Raw genomic sequence first — 18407 nt, 5'->3', positions numbered from 1 at the left:
GGGTGGCTAGAGGGCCAGACGTCCTCTAGTGGGCCCTGTGCTCATTGCCTGGCACCATAGAGCTCAACTGGCATTTGCCATTGAACACAGCATTGGCAGGTCTGCCACTGGCACCCTGTGCTTTTCATACATGAGAGCAGGTTCACTCTGAGCACATGTGACAGACGTGAAAGGGTCTGGAGAAGCCGCGGAGAACGTTATGCTGCCTGTAGCATCATTCAGCAAGACCGTTTAGGTGGTGGGTCAGTGATGGTGACCGTTTAGGTGGTGGGTCAGTGATGGTCTGGGGAGGGACGCACAGACCTTTACAGGCTAGACAATGGCACCCTGACTGCCATTAGGTATCAGGATGAAATCCTTGGACCCACTGTTAGATCCTATGCTGGTGCACTAGGTTTTGGGTTCCTCCTGGTGCACGACAATGCCCAGCCTCATATGGTGAGATTATGCAGGCAGTTCCCGGAGGATGAAGAAAATGGTTACCGTTTTAATTGCCTCCACACTCACCTGACCTAAATCCAATAGAACACCCCTGGAATATCATGTTTCGATCCACCCAACGTCGCCAGGTTGCACCTCAGGCTGTCCAGCTCAGTGATGTACTGGTCCAGATCTGGGAGGAAATACCCCAGGACACCATCCGTCTTCTCATTAGGATCATGTCCTGAAGTTGTCAGGCATGCTTACAAGCACGTGGGGGCCATACAAACTACTGAATACCATTTGAGTTGCTGCAATGAAATTTCAGCAAAATGGACTAGCCTGCTGCATCATTTTTTCACTTTGATTTTTGGGGTGTCTTTGAATTCAGTCCTCTGTAGTTTGATCATTTTCATCAAACGATGAGGCATCTTTACATTCCTAACACACACACACACACACTATCTCAAAAGTGAGTACACCCCTCACATTTTTGTAAATATTTTATTATATCTTTTCATGTGACAACACTGAAGAAATGACACTTTGCTACAATGTAAAGTAGTGAGTGTACAGCTTGTATAACAGTGTAAATTTGCTGTCCCCGCAAAATAACTCAACACACAGCCATTAATGTCTAAACCGCTGGCAACAAAAGTGAGTACACCCCTAAGTGACGTTAAAAGTGGAGAGCAGGACCTGGCAAGGAAAAAGATTACTCGAGTTCAGCAATCCCTGGAACAATCTGTCTGGATATGAACAAAGCAGAATAGTAAGAACTTTTTTATCCAACTTTGGGAGCTTCATGGGGGTGGCAAATATGAAGGCTCTTTTCTGCCACAAAACTCAATCTTTCATTGTTACAGAAGTGACTTAGGACTGCTCACCAACCCAGTTTAATGATCACACTAAGCCTCCACTCCTAAAGAAGAAAGCCAGAGACTCTTCCATGTGGCACAAATTACAGGGATTATGCAGCCGGGCAACTTACTTGTAATATCAACTTCAGCGTTTGCAAGTGGAGGCAAGTTGGGAGAAGAGAAGGCATTGAAACTTCCCGCATCCACCTTCGTCACCCGGTTTCCCCTGTACAGCTTGTGATGAAAATACAGACACACCTGAAAAGCAAGAGGAGAGACAGAACATGTGTACATGCTGTGATTATGAACCTTATATGCAATAACTATACCGTGTATAGACTCGCAATATATCAGTCTTGAATGCAGTCAGTTCACAGTGTACAGACTTACAATATATCAACCTTGCGTACAAGGGGACAGCACCTGGTTACAGTCACAATAATATAAAATCTTATTCCGGTGTAAGTGCAAATGTGCAGTATTCAAATGAAGACAAAACTGGTTTCAGGTATAACATAGCCAAACCAGTGAAAGATTCATTCAAATTTACAGTATTAGTGCTGTATTTTTCCCTTTGCAGGTTTCCTTTAAACTGATATGCTGACAAATGTTTTTTGTGACCAGATTCAATGGTTTATAGTCACCCTGTCAGCAGTGGTGTATTTAGGTTTTGTGTTGCCCTAGGCCACCCCCCACACCGCTGCCCACCAGCCCCCTTCACCTGCGAACCCTCTACACATCACGGCCCCCACAACCCCCCGCACACGACCAGCCTCCTTCCCAGGAGTCTCACGACTACTCCCCTCACTCTGCTCTTTTGCCAACGCCTGCCACCCAGCCCCAGTGCCCCTCAGAGTCTCCTCGGCAGGCTCAGGACAACCAGCATCCCTTCTTACAAGGGGCAGCGCTGCCCCCCTCTCCCCCCTGAAAAAATGCCACCCAAGGCACACGCCTTGTTTTTCTCACGGTAAATACAATTCTGCCCGTCAGTCACATGAAAGTATCCTATTGGAAGCTCTCAGCAATAGAAGAGGCACTATTATACTTCCCTCTCTGGTGGCCTGGGTCCACTACCTTCCCTCTGTTCCAGTGCTGCAGCCATATCCGTCTGCTCAGTATTTGACATTTCTGGGAGTATCAGGTGCAAGTGTACCTTGCTGTACACTGTGGTTCCAGCCTCTGATCCTTACATTGCTAATATGTCTTGTAAAGAACTGGACAAAAAAAGGACCCAGGCATTCTCACAAAGGCTACAGCTCTTGAGTGGGGGGAATGTAGTAGACATGGGTTTCTGGAAAGACAAGTGTAATACCTCTTCAATTAAAAAAAACTTTCAGTTAGGTTTTTTTTTTTGTTTTTTTTTAAAGCAGGCCCTCTCCAGGATTGGCATCTTTGCCTTCTTTTACTCCTTAGTGGGTCACACCACCAGAGAATCATGTGCTTTTCTTGGCTTAGATACTTACCAAGGGGTGAAACCAGAATTGCGATTACAGTCCCTTAAATAGCAAAGGGAGAACTATAAGAAAAATTAAAAGAGCAATTTTTTTGTAGGACAGTTAGGTAATCTGTCTTGAGATCAGCCTCCTGTAATCCTCTGCACAGCAATACTTGGTCTGGAAGGGGAAGCACTGGCAGCTAATCAGAGCTCTACTACTTTTCATAATGTTTAAAGGACAACTGACCTGAAAAGGAGTATGGGGCAGTCACTGCTAGCCTCCTTCTGTAATTTAATTGCTAGTTGCCTGGATGTGAAAGGCTTCAATATTTGTGAGTAAGAGACCCAAAACATATTTCGCAGAGAGAATTCCTTACCTCTACGCTTGTACTAGGTCAGTGACTCTTGAGTATTGAAGTGAAACATTGACATGACATTGAAGCAAATAGCATTCACAGGCACCTAGGAACATCTAAGCCAGGGGTGGGCAAACTTTTTGACTTGAGGGCCGCAATGGGTTCATATATTGGACCCGGGGGCCGGACCAAGAGTAGATGAATGATGTGTATGTGACATCCATAGTAAGTATAGTAATATTCCCCCATAGTAAGCATAGTAATTAATCCCCTATATAGTAATTCATCCCCCATATTGTAATTCATCCCCCATATAGTAATTCATCCCCCCTATAGTAATTCATCCCCCATATTAATTCATCCCTCATATAGTATTTCATCCCCCACAGTACTATTCCCCCCCAAGTAGTAAGCCAAGTCCCCCCTGTGTCAATTCACTTACCTTTGCTCCGCGCGTTCCTCTCGCCGTGTTCCCGCGCCGTTCCGGTCTTCAGGGCGGACTGTGAGAGGAGCCTAGCTCCCCTCACATTCGTCACGCTGCCCTGCCTACACACATCCTGACAGCCAATGTATCAGGCTCCGCGGGCCGGATTAAAAGGTCCGCCGGGCCGTAGTTTGCCCATTGCTGATCTAAGCAAATAGCATTCACAGGCACCTAGGAACATCTAAGCAAATAGCATTCACAGGCACCTAGGAACATCTAGGTGCCTGTCCCTTTATTAACATAAACATTTTTATTAAGTGTTCTTGCATGGCAAGACCACTTACTGTTATCTCACATATATGTTCTTATTATTATAGCCAAATTTACCACCCTAACTCCTCCCACAGTTTTTACACTACATAGACAGTAATATACCGAAACGTTTGGATTGTTCCCGATTGGTGTGCTATTACTTTGTGGAACGTTTTGCGGAATGGTTCACGAAATATCCTTGTTTTTGTGGTGAAATTGGTCCCATAGGAATGAATGGCAGAATGTTCAAAACTAGAGTGGGAGCTGACAAAAGCTAGAGTGTGAGCTGAAAAACCAGGACATGATTTCTAAACTGTCATCACGCCCTCATTTTCAAGCCCACCTACACAAATCTCATATCAAAACGTTCAGCTATCCCTGCTGCCACTAAAAATGTCCACAGCTAAGCTATAGTCCTGAGAGTTTTCACAATATGACCATTTGTTTGCAACTCACACCGCCCATTGACATTCACTGAAACTCCACTCTAGCCACCTCAAATTTGAAGGGCAATTTCTAAACTGCGACTGTGCCTTCATTTTTAATATTTCAGAGACATACTATGCATCAAAATGTAGGTCTGGGTCTTGTGATTCTCACAATATAAAGCTCTTCACTGTAGGATTTATAGTTTTTAAAACTATGACCATTTGAAGACGCCAGTGAAGAGAGCAATTTGCAGCAGTTTGTTTTTAACTGCTCTTCTCTGCCCTATTTGAAATCTAATTTTGAATTCATGACAGTTTGGCCGGCTTCTGGTTAAAGATTTGGAAATAAGGTTTCTACAGTAGAGAGTATTTGAGGTGATAATGCTGCTAATGTTTTTATAAATGTATGTTTTAATGTAACTGTGAAGCACTTTGGGAAACAACATTGCAATTAAATGTGCTATATAAATAATTAAAAGTTGAAATGCATTTCTCACTCTATCAAGCTTGCCATGTGCACTTTTTAAATTTGATCAATCAATTGGTTAGTGTAATGTTTACTATCTTTACTCACTCCAAACACTCCACACAGTTACTCTGCCCACTCCATAAAGTTACTTTGCCCAGTCCAACCTTTTCACAGTTACTCCAGCCACTCCAACCACACAACAGTTACTCTGCCCACTCCACCCAGTTACTCCGCCCACTCCATAAAGTTACTCTGCCCAGTCCAACCTTTTCACAGTTACTCCAGCCACTCCAACCACACAACAGTTACTCTGCCCACTCCACCCAGTTACTCCGCCCACTCCATAAAGTTACTCTGCCCAGTCCAATCTTTTCACAGTTACTCAAGGCACTCCACCCAGTTACTCCGCCCACTCCAGCTATAGACTACTGGTGGAGGCAAGAACACTTCACACAATTTCCCCAGAAATTGTAGCCTTTCTAGTTTAATCTGTTAAGTGACACCATAACTTTACGGCTTCATTCACACATGCCCCAAGGTACATACACCATAAATGAGGCTTTTAAAATGTTTGCATGCAGGTAGCCTTTACAAGTAAATGGAGACACAGCAGCACATCCAAGTCCAACAGCCATGCACAGGAGGGTGCATATTATTATTATTATACATAGTGCCAACAGTTTGTGCAGTGCTTTACAATATAAGCGAGAGTACAATACATTTCAGTACAGAAGGAATAGGAGGGCCCTGCTTTGTGGAGCTTGGGGGGGGCTGGATTCAGATTTAATAAGGGTTGCGGAAGCTGTCACTGAGCACACTGGCTCTGGTTCAGCAGTAATGCAAAAAACGTGGACCACCCTCAGGAACAGGGAAAGGACTCAGAGTTGAGAATCCACATAATATACCATTCAATGAGAGAGCCAAACAAATGTCTAAATGTCCAAGGAAATTTTACAATTAAATTGATTCATAGTTGAATAAATCCATCAGTTTCAAGTGCCAAACACACGTCCCCCTTCACAGTGGCTTGAGAATTTTGACAGTGATTAAAACAGTCAGATGAACAGATACCAAATAAATCTGCACTGTGATTTATTTCTTTGAACTGTTTCTGGAGGGGCAGGTCATGCCAGCATTAGCGAATGCAGTAAAGGATCTGAAACTTGCATGTGCTGCTATGCCCGTACGGCTGCTGTGTCTCCTTCAATACACAGGCTGCCTGCATGCAGGTGGTTCTAAACGTTTAACACTTCATTCATGCTGTAAGGGTCTCAGCACCCGTGTGAACAAGGCCTAACTGTAACAGATTGTAAACCTAGCAGTGCTGTCTGGCAAGGTGCCTCGATCTCAAAATTGGCTCAACAGGACTACAAATCTTTTGACAGGTGGTAAGGTAGTTCAAACACATTTCATCTGTGTATATAAACTGCACTCTCTCACTCAACACTGACAAATTTTTAATTCTTATGCAGCTAACATTAGTAAATAGATAGGAGGGTATATTATCTTTACTTTTTTTTTATTTTTTCAGTTACTTCCCGGTTTCCAGGCCTAGACCAATTATGTCATACATCCCATGAGTCTTCAGGAGGGGAGGGGATGTTTTCTAAGCTAAACACACCTTTCTGCCTGCACACCTGAGCTGAGGGCAGATGGATTCCAGGAAGTAAATGCTGCATGAATCATCTGCCCTTACTTAAGATGGCTGTGGTTAGAAATGCTAGGGGTGGTTTTCAAAGTGATTTCTCAACAAAACAAAGCATGGAGATATGGATAGGGGAGTGTGCTATAAATATTAAAAATTAATAGAGCGTTTGGTTTCTGGTACAGTGTATCTGCAATGCAGTGTAGTTCCGCTTTAATGGATTGTCTAGATTTCTGTCATACTTTAGAAAATGAAGATGTTATACTATAGATAGGAAGTATTGTAAATGAGAAGAAAGGTGTTAACTGTAACAGTACAAGAAAGCATCTTAAACTTACCAAACCCAAGACCCTGCATTTCCTATATCTGGTCTCTCACAGTACACAAAACATGGAAATGCAATTATTTTAGTAAATATAAACTGCTAAATACATTTTGTAATCAGCAGTTAGAGGCATCTTGTGACTAAAGACATACTTTATTTTCATTCTATCAAAATACAATACATTCTTCTATTATATGGTTTATAGTGGTTGATCTATACAAGCCTTTCTATGAGATGCTTTTTACTACTTATTTTGGAGGCAAATGAGTTTCTCACTAGAGTACAAGTTCAACACAGTCCAGGGAGGTTCATTATTCTTTACAATAGTTAATTGCTAGTCTGTTTGGGGGAAGGGGGAAGCAAAAAAAACCCTCTTCTCCTAACAAATCAGGGTGAGCATGCCAGTTATCAGTTCTTCACACGCACACCATCAGCCCAACTGTGTGTTGCTGAGCAAATTTGACATTCACTACAGCAAGCTGTGGTGGTGCCGACAAACTGGGCAATGCTGTGCTCTGTGCATTTGTGTGTAGTGTTTACCATGGCTTATGCCACTAATCCACCTTAAACGCTGTATACACATTACCAGGCACTGTAAACTCCCTATACGTGCTATATATTGCTACTTATTCTGGAAAAGCATTACTTTTCTGGTGACATCTGTTGAGAAATGCAAAATGTAAATTTACCAACAAATACTGTACATTGCTGGCCTGGTAAAAACCCTAGTTGCCTAGCTTATGGTAGTTTCAATACATTTGAATCTCAGAGCTGGAACAAGCAATCAGCTTAAGAACATTAAACAGGAATCAAGAATTCCCTTTATACTTGTTTAGAGTCAGAAATTTTAAAAGCATTAACCCCAGAAACAGCCAGGAAGCTACTTCAACAGACACCTTCTCATAGCAGTCACCTTGAGCAAGTGTGCTGCAGAAGAGAGGACATACATGATGGGAGATACGGAGCGGGGATTATGATGGTTGGGAAGTTAGGCTGCCATTAGGTTGCTCATTTTCTAAACATGTCCAACTCATTACCGCAGGCAACCTAACCTCCCAACCATCAAAATACCTTCACCCTATCCCCCATCGTGTATGTCTTCTCTTCTGCAGCACACTTGCTCAAGGTGACTGCTATGAGAGGGTGTCTGTTGAAGTAGCCCTATGATGTGCCCCCTTCTCCCAAATAGGGGTCTGTTTACAAAAGCAATCTATGCCACTCTTGTAGCTATGTCTCCCTTACCCTTTCCTATATCAAAAAGGCTTTTTGAAGCTGGCACCTAAGCTATTCTGCGGTTCGATGAAAATGAGTGCAACTTCCGTGCTACCACTAACAAAATATAGTTAATGCAAATATTTGTTCAAGATTAATAAATTATCCTATTGTGTTCTGATCAAGCTGTGCAAATTTGCAGAGAGTGATGCTCACATGCGAATGCTTTCCGGCACTATGGAATAAAGTGATAGAGTGCGTGTTATGCAGTACTCCCTTGTTGTACAAAAAACATCAAAATAGAATACATATACACAAAATTAAATATGATGATCAATTAGCCCCTGAATGACTCTACAACCAGTGCTTATAGGTCCTACCAGGTCCCTGATGTCACATGGGGCATGACGAAACGCGTGGGAAAGCCAGGTGACACTGATGCCGCAGGGAAGCTGGATAACTGTTTAAAGGAGGTTTAAAGGTGTTTTTACTCCATATATATCTCTTAAAGGGACATACATCAGGTGGAATATTAAAGGATAAGATCCACAACTGAGGAACTCCTGGAATTTATTCATACCTCAAAAGGGGAAACGCTCTTCTAGACCTAATAATGAGCATTACTGGTCCATAACTGTAGGTGAACACAGACAATAGGTGGTGTGACCCACTTGCATAACTGTGGATTTCTGCGATCATTGAGCACAAAGTGGAGGAAGAAATGGCCTGTCTATACAGCAATATAATTTGGGGACAATAAGCACTAGTTGTGGAGTCATGGACTATTCTGTGGTTTGTAGCTTATTCTGGTAAAAACACAGCCCAACCAAAGGAAACCCACAGATACAAACATTTCTAAAATAATGGGGGAGATTTACTAAAACTGCTGCACTCAGAATTTGGTTCAGCTGTATATGGTAGCCAATCAGCTTCTAAATTCAGCTTGTTCAATTAAGCTTTGCCAATAAAACCCGGAAGCAGATTGATTTCTATGCAGAGCTGCACTCTTCAGCTTTTGTAAATCAACCACATTGCTTGTGAAAACCCCTCTGGCAGACTGGCCTCATCTTGAACAGAGTTTGTGTGTAACCTCACTTCTGCTCTACATGCCTGTTTAGCCAGATTTGCTGAAGATGTCCAAGCCCAATTAGAGAAGGCACTATCCAGGGTTCAAAGCCACCATTAACTGCAGTGGAGTCAGGTAGATTCTTAACATAAATTACATGGACCCCAACTACCACTACAGCTTAACAAAGTAAATAATTGAAAAGCTTACTGAATACCCAATCTATAATAAAAGAAAATATTTGTTATTTTTAAAGCAGCTTACACTGTACAACAAGCATGATACTCATTTAGAAGATACAGTCAGGTCCATAAATATTGGGACATCAACACAATTCTAACATTTCTGGCTCTATACACCACCACAATGGATTTGAAATGAAACGAACAAGATGTGCTTTAACTGCAGACTGTCAGCTTTAATTTGAGGGTATTTACATCCAAATCAGGTGACCACGGAAAACAACTGTGGTGGATGACCGAAGAATTCTTTCCCTGGTGAAGAAAACACCCTTCACAACAGTTGGCCAGATCAAGAACACTCTCCAGGAGGTAGGTGTATGTGTGTCAAAGTCAACAATCAAGAGAAGACATCACCAGAGTGAATACAGAGGGTTCACCACAAGATGTAAACCATTGGTGAGCCTCAAAAACAGGAAGGCCAGATTAGAGTTTTCCAAACGACATCTAAAAAAGCCTTCACAGTTCTGGAACAACATCCTATGGACAGATGAGACCAAGATCAACTTGTACCAGAGTGATGGGAAGAGAAGAGTATTGAGAAGGAAAGGAACTGCTCATGATCCTAAGCATACCACCTCATCAGTGAAGCATGGTGGTGGTAGTGTCATGGTGTGGGCATGTATGGCTGCCAATGGAACGGGTTCTTTTGTATTTATTGATGATGTGACTGCTGACAGAAGCAGCAGGATGAATTCTGAAGTGTTTCGGGAATATTATCTGCTCATATTCAGCCAAATGCTTCACAACTCATTGGACGCCGCTTCACAGTGCAGATGGACAATGACCCAAAGTATACTGCAAAAGCAACCAAAGAGTTTTTTAAGGGAAAGAAGTGGAATGTTATGCAATGGCCAAGTCAATCACCTGACCTGAATCCGATTGAGCATGCATTTCACTTGTTGAAGACAAAACTGAAGGGAAAATGCCCCAAGAACATGCAGGAACTGAAGACAGTTGCAGTAGAGGCCTGGCAGAGCATCACCAGGGATGAAACCCAGCGTCTGGTGATGTCTATGCATTCCAGACTTCAGGCTGTAATTGACTGCAAAGGATTTGCAAAAAGTATTAAAAAGTGAAAGTTTGATTTATGATTATTCTGTCCCATTACTTTTGGTCCCTTAACAAGTGGGAGGCACATATGCAAACTGTGGTAATTCCTACACCGTTCACCTGGTTTGGATGTAAATACCCTCAAATTAAAGCTGACAGCCTGCAGTTAAAGCTCATTTTGATCGTTTCATTTCAAATCCACTGTGGTGGTGTATAGAGCCAAAAATGTTAGAATTGTGTCGATGTCCCAATATTTATTGACCTGACTGTATGGGGAAACAGATAAATAAAAGCTGAGAAGAATAGATTGAGCTTTTTATTTTAGGTATAGTATCCCCTATAGGACTGAAAAGGGTCAATATTAAAGTAGACTGAAGATGGGGCCTCAGCAGATTGACATCCTCTATGGCCAGAGCTTTGAGTTTCCCATATGCAGCGTAGCATATGTAAAGATTCTAATGTACCCACAGATTGTTTAGGGGAAACAGATCTTCCCCCTATAACTGCTACCACGGTTTTAGTTAGAATCACTCACTTCACATGTGATTCTTCAAGTCAGGACACTACGGCTGATTTCAAAGACATTAATTGCGCAACATTTAATTAAAACATCTTTGTTTTAATTCCCATGCATGCAATAGTACAAGTGAAACTCTCAATTGTGTTTCTATTACAATGTCTTCAAAATGCACTTTGTATTATAAGCGGTCATAAATCACTGCTAGTAGCAGAAGACTGTAGCATTGTACTGCCCCCTAGTGTTTAGATTGCATATGTATACCTTCCCTTCAAAAACAGTTGTTCCAGCTAATATGGTATTTAAGTTTTTAATTCACAGATGGTCCAATCCTCACCTCAGGAATAACAAACTGCCCAGCAATGAGCAAAGCCCCCAACAGGTTGTCACGGCCATCATTCCGCATCTCATAAATGGGAACCTAGAGGATGTTATAAAAAAGAAAAAAATTAGAACATGGTTTTCAAGGAAAACTATACTTCACAAATTTGTACTTTAGGTTATCTGTATATTCTTTTTGTTTTCTATAAAATCTTTGAAGAACAGGTGGCTTCCTGTTCCATGTTCTCAGCTTTTTAGTGTAACAGAAGCTTTGTAACAGTCTTTACAAACAAAACAGTTTAAAAGCTAGCTCCACCTAATAAATGCACATTTTTTTTGCAGGTAAAAAAGAAAAATGTGCATTTTATTATTTTATGTTTCTGGAGCCTCTAAAGCATTGCACCAATAATCAGCAGATTGCTGGTGCCATGCAGGTCTCCTGCAAACCTGTCAGTAAATATGTGTGTCAGTACATCATATGGGCAAGCAGATACTTACTGACAGGAAGACTCAACTACCACAGAGCTATGGTAGTTCAGTGAACTACAAACCAACAGCCACAAAAATTGTGACAGCTAGAGGGGGAAGAAGATCCGCCGCTAGCTGTTATAACGGGAGATTGGGGGCTTCGGGGGACGATCTGTTCTAACATGTCACAAAAGGTGAACGTATCCTTCAAATGATAAGGTCACCATAAAAAAAAAAAAGAAGACCATAAATGCACATCTTTTTGAAGGTAAAAAAACAAAAAACAACAAAAAAAAAGTTAATTTACTATTTTTTACACTGGAGCCTCTAAAGCTTTGCACCTGTGATCAGATCATGGGTGCAATGCCAGGCTCCTACAGACTATCAGTACACGGTCTGCTCATACCTCATACGGGCAGGCAATTGCTAAATTGCAGGCAGAATCAATGAACTACGAGGGTTCTCATCAGCACCCTCGCAGCTCATTGAGAACTATAAGCCATCCGTTGCAGAGAAAGACAGTAGATGTAGCTCATTCATCTATAGAACTCTGTAGATTAATTACATGGCCGCATGGCCGTGCGGTTTTTAAATTGTGGCAGCGAGTGAGGGGAGAAGATCCACAGGGAGGGGAATCGCTGAGAGAAAAGGCAGGAGCTGGAACATGTTACATGTTCCACTCCAAATTTAGGTGGGACATATACAGGTGAAACTCAAAAAATTAGAATATCGTGCAAAAGTTCATTTATTTCAGTAATGCAACCTAAAAGGTGAAACTAATATATGAGATAGACTTATTACATGCAAAGCAAAATAGTTCAAGCCGTGATTTGTCATAATTGTGATGATTATGGTTTATAGCTCATGAAAACCCCAAATCCACAATCTCAAAAAATTAGAATATTCCATGCAATCAATACAAGGATTGTACATAGAACAATATCGGACCTCTGAAAAGTATAAGTATGCATATGTACTCAGTACTTGGTTTGGGCCCCATTTGCAGCAATTACTGCCTTAATGCGGCGTGGCGTGGCATCAGCCTGTGGCACTGCTGAGGTATTATGGAAGATCAGGATGCTTCAATAGCGGCCTTCAGCTCTTCTGCATTGTTTGGTCTCATGTCTCTCATCTTTCTCTTGACAATGCCCCATAGATGCTCAATGGGGTTCAGGTCTGGCGAGTTTGCTGGCCAATCAAGCACAGTAATCCCACGGTCATTAAACCAGGTTTTGGTGCTTTTGGCAGTGTGGGCAGGCGCCAAGTCCTGCTGGAAAATGAAGTCAGCATCCCCATAAAGCTCATCTGCGGAAGGAAGCATGAAGTGTTCCAAAATCTTCTGTTAGACGGCTGCGTTGACTCTTGACTTAATGAAGCACAGTGGACCAACACCAGCAGATGACATGGCTCCCCAAATCAACACAGACTGTGGGAACTTCACACTGGACTTCAAGCATCTTGCAGTTTGTTCCTCTCCATTCTTCCTCCATACTCTGGGTCCTTGGTTTCCAAATGAGATGCAAAAGTTGCTCTCATAAGAAAAGAGGACTTTAGACCACTGAGCAACAGACTAGGTAAGATGCTTCTGAGTTGTTTGTTATTCAGGAGTGGCTTGACAGGAGGGATACGACATTTGAAGCCCATGTCCAGGATCCGTCTGTTTGTGGTGGCTCTTGATGCACTTACTCCAGCCTCAGTCCACTCCTTGTGCAAGTCCCCAACACTTTTGAATGGCCTTTTCCTGACAATCCTCTCCAGGCTGCAGTCATCCCTGCTGCTTGTGCACCTTTTTCTTCCACACATTTCCCTTCCACATAACTTTCTATTAATATGCTTTGATACAGCAGTTTCGGAACACCTTTTGAGGCTTTCCTTCCTTATGGAGGGTGTCGATGATGGTTTTCTACACAACTGTCAGGTCAGCAGTCTTTCCCATGATTGTGATTCCTACTGAACCAGACTGAGAGACCATTTAAAGGCTCAGGAACCCTTTGCAGGGGTTATGTCTTAATTAGCTGATTAGAGTGGGACACCTTGAGACTAGAATATTGCACCTTTTCACAATATTCTAATTTTCTGAGATGGTGGATTTGGGGTTTTCATGAGCTGTAAGCCATAATCACCACAATTATGACAAACCACAGCTTGAACTATCTTGCTTTGCATGTAATGAGTCTATCTCATATATTAGTTTCACCTTTTAAGTTGCATTACTGAAATAAATGAACTTTTGCACGATATTCTAATTTTTTGAGTTTTACCTGTAACATGTTCCAAAGGTGAACTTAGCGTCTAACCACTTCAACCTCCGTGATGTACCCATAAGTTGCAGGGGTTTGAGAGGTTATACAGGGATGATGCCTGCAGCTACCGGCATCATCCGTTTTTTTTTTTTTTCATTCGGCCATGGAGCTTTTTTGTAAAAGGAAACTTAGCGGCTAGTTGCTGTATCGCTTTTACAGGCGGCAGAAAGGGTTCTCTTCCTCCCGGGCTCTCCTGTTCCACCGGTTCTATAGGCTGAGCATAGAGATGTTCGACGATCTGAACGTCCCCGATCATCTCTATGATCTAAGAAACTGGAACAAGTATTTCATCACTTCCGGTTTCACCGGCTGTAAACAAGCCAGTACTGGCTTGGGAAATCATTGGATCAAACCGATCTTGTTTGATCTGATGTTTTTGAGGGTAAAGGAGAGATCTGGGGTCATCACTGTGAATGTCAGATCAAAAGCAATTTGTCCTAGTACCAGACCGCCTGTGTGAATCTAAAGTGGTAAATTGTAAAGACTTTTAAAGTGCTGCCTAGGATTAACTGAATTCATGTAATTTAATGCCGTACCGTGGACAAGTGCACGGTAGAGGATTTACCCCCCTTCCTGACCAGGCCATTTTTGGCGTTGCACTATTTCAACTGATAATGGAGTGGTCATGTAATACTGTACTCAAAACGAAATTTATGTCCTTTTTTCACACAAAGAGCTTTGTTTTGGTGGTATTTGATCACCTCTGGGTTTTTTATTTTTTGCGCTGTAAACAAAAAGAAAACCAAAAATTTTGAAAACAATGTTTTCTCATTTCTGGTATAAAAAAAAATATCCTGTAAACTCAAATTCCACCATAAATTTAGGCCAAACTGCATTTTGCTTTATGTCTTTGGTAAAAAAATAAAAAATCCCAATAAGTGTATAGTAATACCTCGGTTTACAAACGCCTCAGTTAACATAATTTTTGGTTTATGAATGAAAATCCACTGAAAATAATGCCTCGGTTTTCAATTTTTTTTTTCACAATACAAAGTGTATATTGGTGCCGATTTTTAAATGCATTTGCCGGCTTTTTTTTCTTCAATACAGCTCACAGACTTTGCGGTCGATTTTCCCGGAGTTAACGGAAACTTTGTTTCTTTTAAGAAACTAAAAGGAAACATTGTTTCTCTTAACTCCGAGAAATAAACTAAAAGAAAACTTTCTTTTAGCTGGGGGGAAAGTGACAGCTGAATTTCTGAGCTGAAGAAATAGTGAAATAGTGAAGAAAAAAAAAGCTGTAATTACATTAAAAAACTGGCACCATAATAAATTAAAAAACGGCGTGAGGTCCCCCTCCCATCCATATCAAGCCCTTCGAATCTGGTATGGATTTTGAGGGGCACTCCCACGCCAAAATTTATAAAATGTAATTCTGTGAGCTATAGTAAAGAGAAAAAAAAAAAAAAAAAAAAAAAGGCCGGCAATTGCATTTAAAAATCAGCACTTGCATACAGTTTGTATTGCGAAAAAAATGAGTAAACAGAGGCATTCTTGTCAAAGGATTTTCATTCGCAAACCAATGCGTTTGTAAACCGAGGTATTACTGTAGTCTACTAGTGTATGTTAGCGACAGAAGCAGTCCTTGAGGCAGAAACCAGGTTGGCCAAGACAGGAGGGACAAAAAAAAGCGGGTGTCACACCTAATTCCGTGTCTGCTACAGACACATCTTTTTTGGGGTGTCTTTTGGGTTGGGGTACCAGGAATGGCATTGGGAAAATGCCTCTCATGCAGCCGGCTAACTGCATCTGTGTTGGGGGGGGGGGGGGGGGTTTGGGCCACAGCACCTTCTGGATACAAAAGGGCCGTGATGATCTCTTCCTGGAGCTTTAGAAAGGATCCACTTCATCCAGTTGCTTTGTAAAGCGCAAAAACATTAAAAAGAGCCAATTGAAATAGACACTTTTTTGTACCAGCGTCCGGTTCTCCGGGAAACTAGGTACGGCTTCATTATCTGGTCGTTGAAGTCCACCCCTCCCATGTTAAGCTTATCGTCTTGGACACAGAGGGGCTTCTCAACACCAGCTGCCATGGAAATTTGGATGGTTGTGTCTGCATGAATGGAAGACAGGACAGGAAGACCATATCCCGTTTGTCCTTACACATCACCATTTTTCAAGCAGGCTTTCTCCCTCTTTGTCGGGTATTTACAAGCCGTTGGGGGAAGCTCTGGTAATTAGGTTGCACGGTGCCACATGCGCCAATTCTAAGATTGTATAAATGTCTAAATAGTGGTACACGTGTATAAAAATTGTCCACATATAAGTGGTACTCCATATGTAAAAAGCGTGACACCAAGTCCCAAACTATCTTGCCACTGCTCCCCATGTAGTCTAGACATCCGGGGGGACTCCACATGACTATCTTTTCCCTCGTAAATCTGAAAATTACTTGTATAACCTGTTGCCCTTTTCAAGTCTTATACATTTTGACCCCACATCTAGCACGCTTGCTGGTGAGAAATTGTTTGAATGCAAGGCAGCCAGAAAAACTAATCAGGGATTCATCAACACAGATATTTTGCTGGGGAGTATACATATCTGGAAATTTGTTGTTAAGGTGAATTACGAGGAGCCAAATTTTGCGGAGCAAATCAAATTCAGGCTCACCCAGAGGAAAACAGACTGTGTTGTCGTTGAAATGCATAAATCGCATTATATTCTCATATCTATGCCTGGCCTTGGCAGCAGAGAACACGGGCATATGATGAATTGAGCCTGTAGACCAATACAACTGCAATTAATATTTTTTTTTCGTAATGCCCACGATGAGGGTTAAACGTTTTATGTGTGTGTGTGTGTGTGTATTAATTATGTTTGGGGGTCCTAAGTAGTTTTCTAGCAAAAAAAGATTTTTTACATGTAGGAAAAAAGTGTCAGAATAGGTTTGGCCTTCAAGTGGTTAAGCAGGGTAGGCAGTGTTTTTTTTTCTCCCCATCAACCAGCAGGATGAACAGAAAAAAAAACAAACAAAAAGGATGGATCCTTGCATCCACACAAGCGATGTGGATGCATAGGTCTTCCCCCACCCTGCTATTGTACTCTGACAGCGGGGATTCCCTCCTGTTAGAATACACAGATCAGCGATGCAGCCATTGGCTGCAGAATGCTTATCAAATGCTATTTTTCTAGCATGGCTGTTTGACAAAAACCAGTCATCACACCAGCTTCTGTACACACATACCGAAAGTTGGGTGGTTTCTCTGAACTGGCTGACTTTTGGTACATGTGTACCAAGGTTTAGACTGGAAGTAGCTGTTTGTAGAGAAATTTCTTCCTTAGGAGCAGAATTCTCTTATGTTTATCTGCTATGAGGACCCTAAAATCAGAGCCAATCCTAACCATTTATTCTATCATATTATTGACAACACATTCCTTCAATATTATAAAATATAGCTCTCTCACATGCTGGGATGATGTACTTTTACTCTGTCTGGCCCATTCAGGAATGGCAGTGTTTGAGTCATTTGGTTTACAGAGCACACAGAAGCCAGACCCTCTACTTTAGGAATGGCTGTTCTAATCTATGGCTTCTCTCAGGACAAGTATCTAGATACCAGAGAGTGTACGTCTTCTCAACATCTAAATACATGTTCAATGTCAGGAAGCTTCTTACAAGGGGAGACACTGAATTATGTTATGGATGTCTTAAAGCAGTGCTTTCAAAATGAATGGGCTGCCAAAAAAAGAAAAGTACCTAGGCCTGTGTCCATTTTCCCCCCCCCCAACACTACATGACAATGGACTACCAAATAGGTGCTCTGCCATAGGGTGTACGCAGTGCCATTCAAAATGAATGCCACTGCAAGTCATGTTACAAGCAGTTGTGTGAATCTGGACTAAAAGAAATAAAAATGGAACGCACCTGAGAGCCGGTCAGCACAATAGTTTTGCCCAAGTTTTCGCACATAAAGGACAGTGCAGATGCAGTGTAGGCCATGGTGTCTGTACCATGAAGAACGACAAAACCATCATAGTGTTCATAATATTTCTAGAGAGAAGAGAATGAGGACATTTATATCAATGTTTAGCTGCAGTTAAATACGTACCCTACTGAAGCCCCATTGAAAGAAATGGGAGGCTGCAAGCTCTCGCAGCTAATCGCACTCACTTGTATGTAATCGCTCATGTTATGATCACATGCAGATGACCCTGGATGCAGACTGCCTGTGTCCAGGGCTGATCACATCACATGTAATCATTGCTTTAGAGATACGAGTGGGCGCAATTAACTGGGGAGCCAGCAGCCTTTCATTGATTTCAATGGGGCTGCCTACTCGCAGCTAATCGCGGGAACCCGCTGTGGGGTTCTCATAGGTAATTGTGGCCACAGTGCATTCGTAAGTGTGAATGCAACCTAAAAGGAACCGGTAGAAAGAAATATGGTGGTTAACACTGCTGACTACTTCTGAAAATGAAGACTTCAGGATGTCAGAATGAGAGAAGAGAGCCATAGCTAGACAAAGTCATAACAAAAACTGGCTAGATTTTAGGCAGAGCTCTTTTTTTCCCCTCTCGCCATGAATCATGAGCATCTTGAATTTTGAGTTATAG

At 42.0% G+C, this 18407-nt stretch overlaps 1 protein-coding gene across 2 annotated transcripts in view; it reads right to left on the bottom strand.

Moving 5' to 3' along the window:
- Positions 1-17841, bottom strand: part of ASPG (asparaginase) — a 77519-nt gene extending 59678 nt beyond the window's left edge. For both annotated transcript variants that reach the window (XM_089684846.1, XM_089684848.1), the window contains exons 1-3: positions 17719-17841; positions 11099-11182; positions 1412-1538 (exon numbers count right to left, since the gene is read on the bottom strand). In XM_089684846.1, the coding sequence (XP_089540972.1) occupies positions 1412-1538; positions 11099-11182; positions 17719-17793 (286 nt within the window). In that variant the 5' untranslated portion in view covers positions 17794-17841. The remainder of the gene's footprint in view (positions 1-1411; positions 1539-11098; positions 11183-17718) is intronic.
- Between the last annotated feature and the right edge of the window lie 566 nt (positions 17842-18407).

This window comes from Staurois parvus, unplaced genomic scaffold (genome assembly GCF_062004578.1).
Source record: "Staurois parvus isolate SC_StPar_1 unplaced genomic scaffold, SC_StPar_1.0 ptg000359l, whole genome shotgun sequence".
Lineage (NCBI taxonomy): Eukaryota > Metazoa > Chordata > Amphibia > Anura > Ranidae > Staurois > Staurois parvus.
This window is presented reverse-complemented; position numbering and strand designations above follow the sequence as displayed.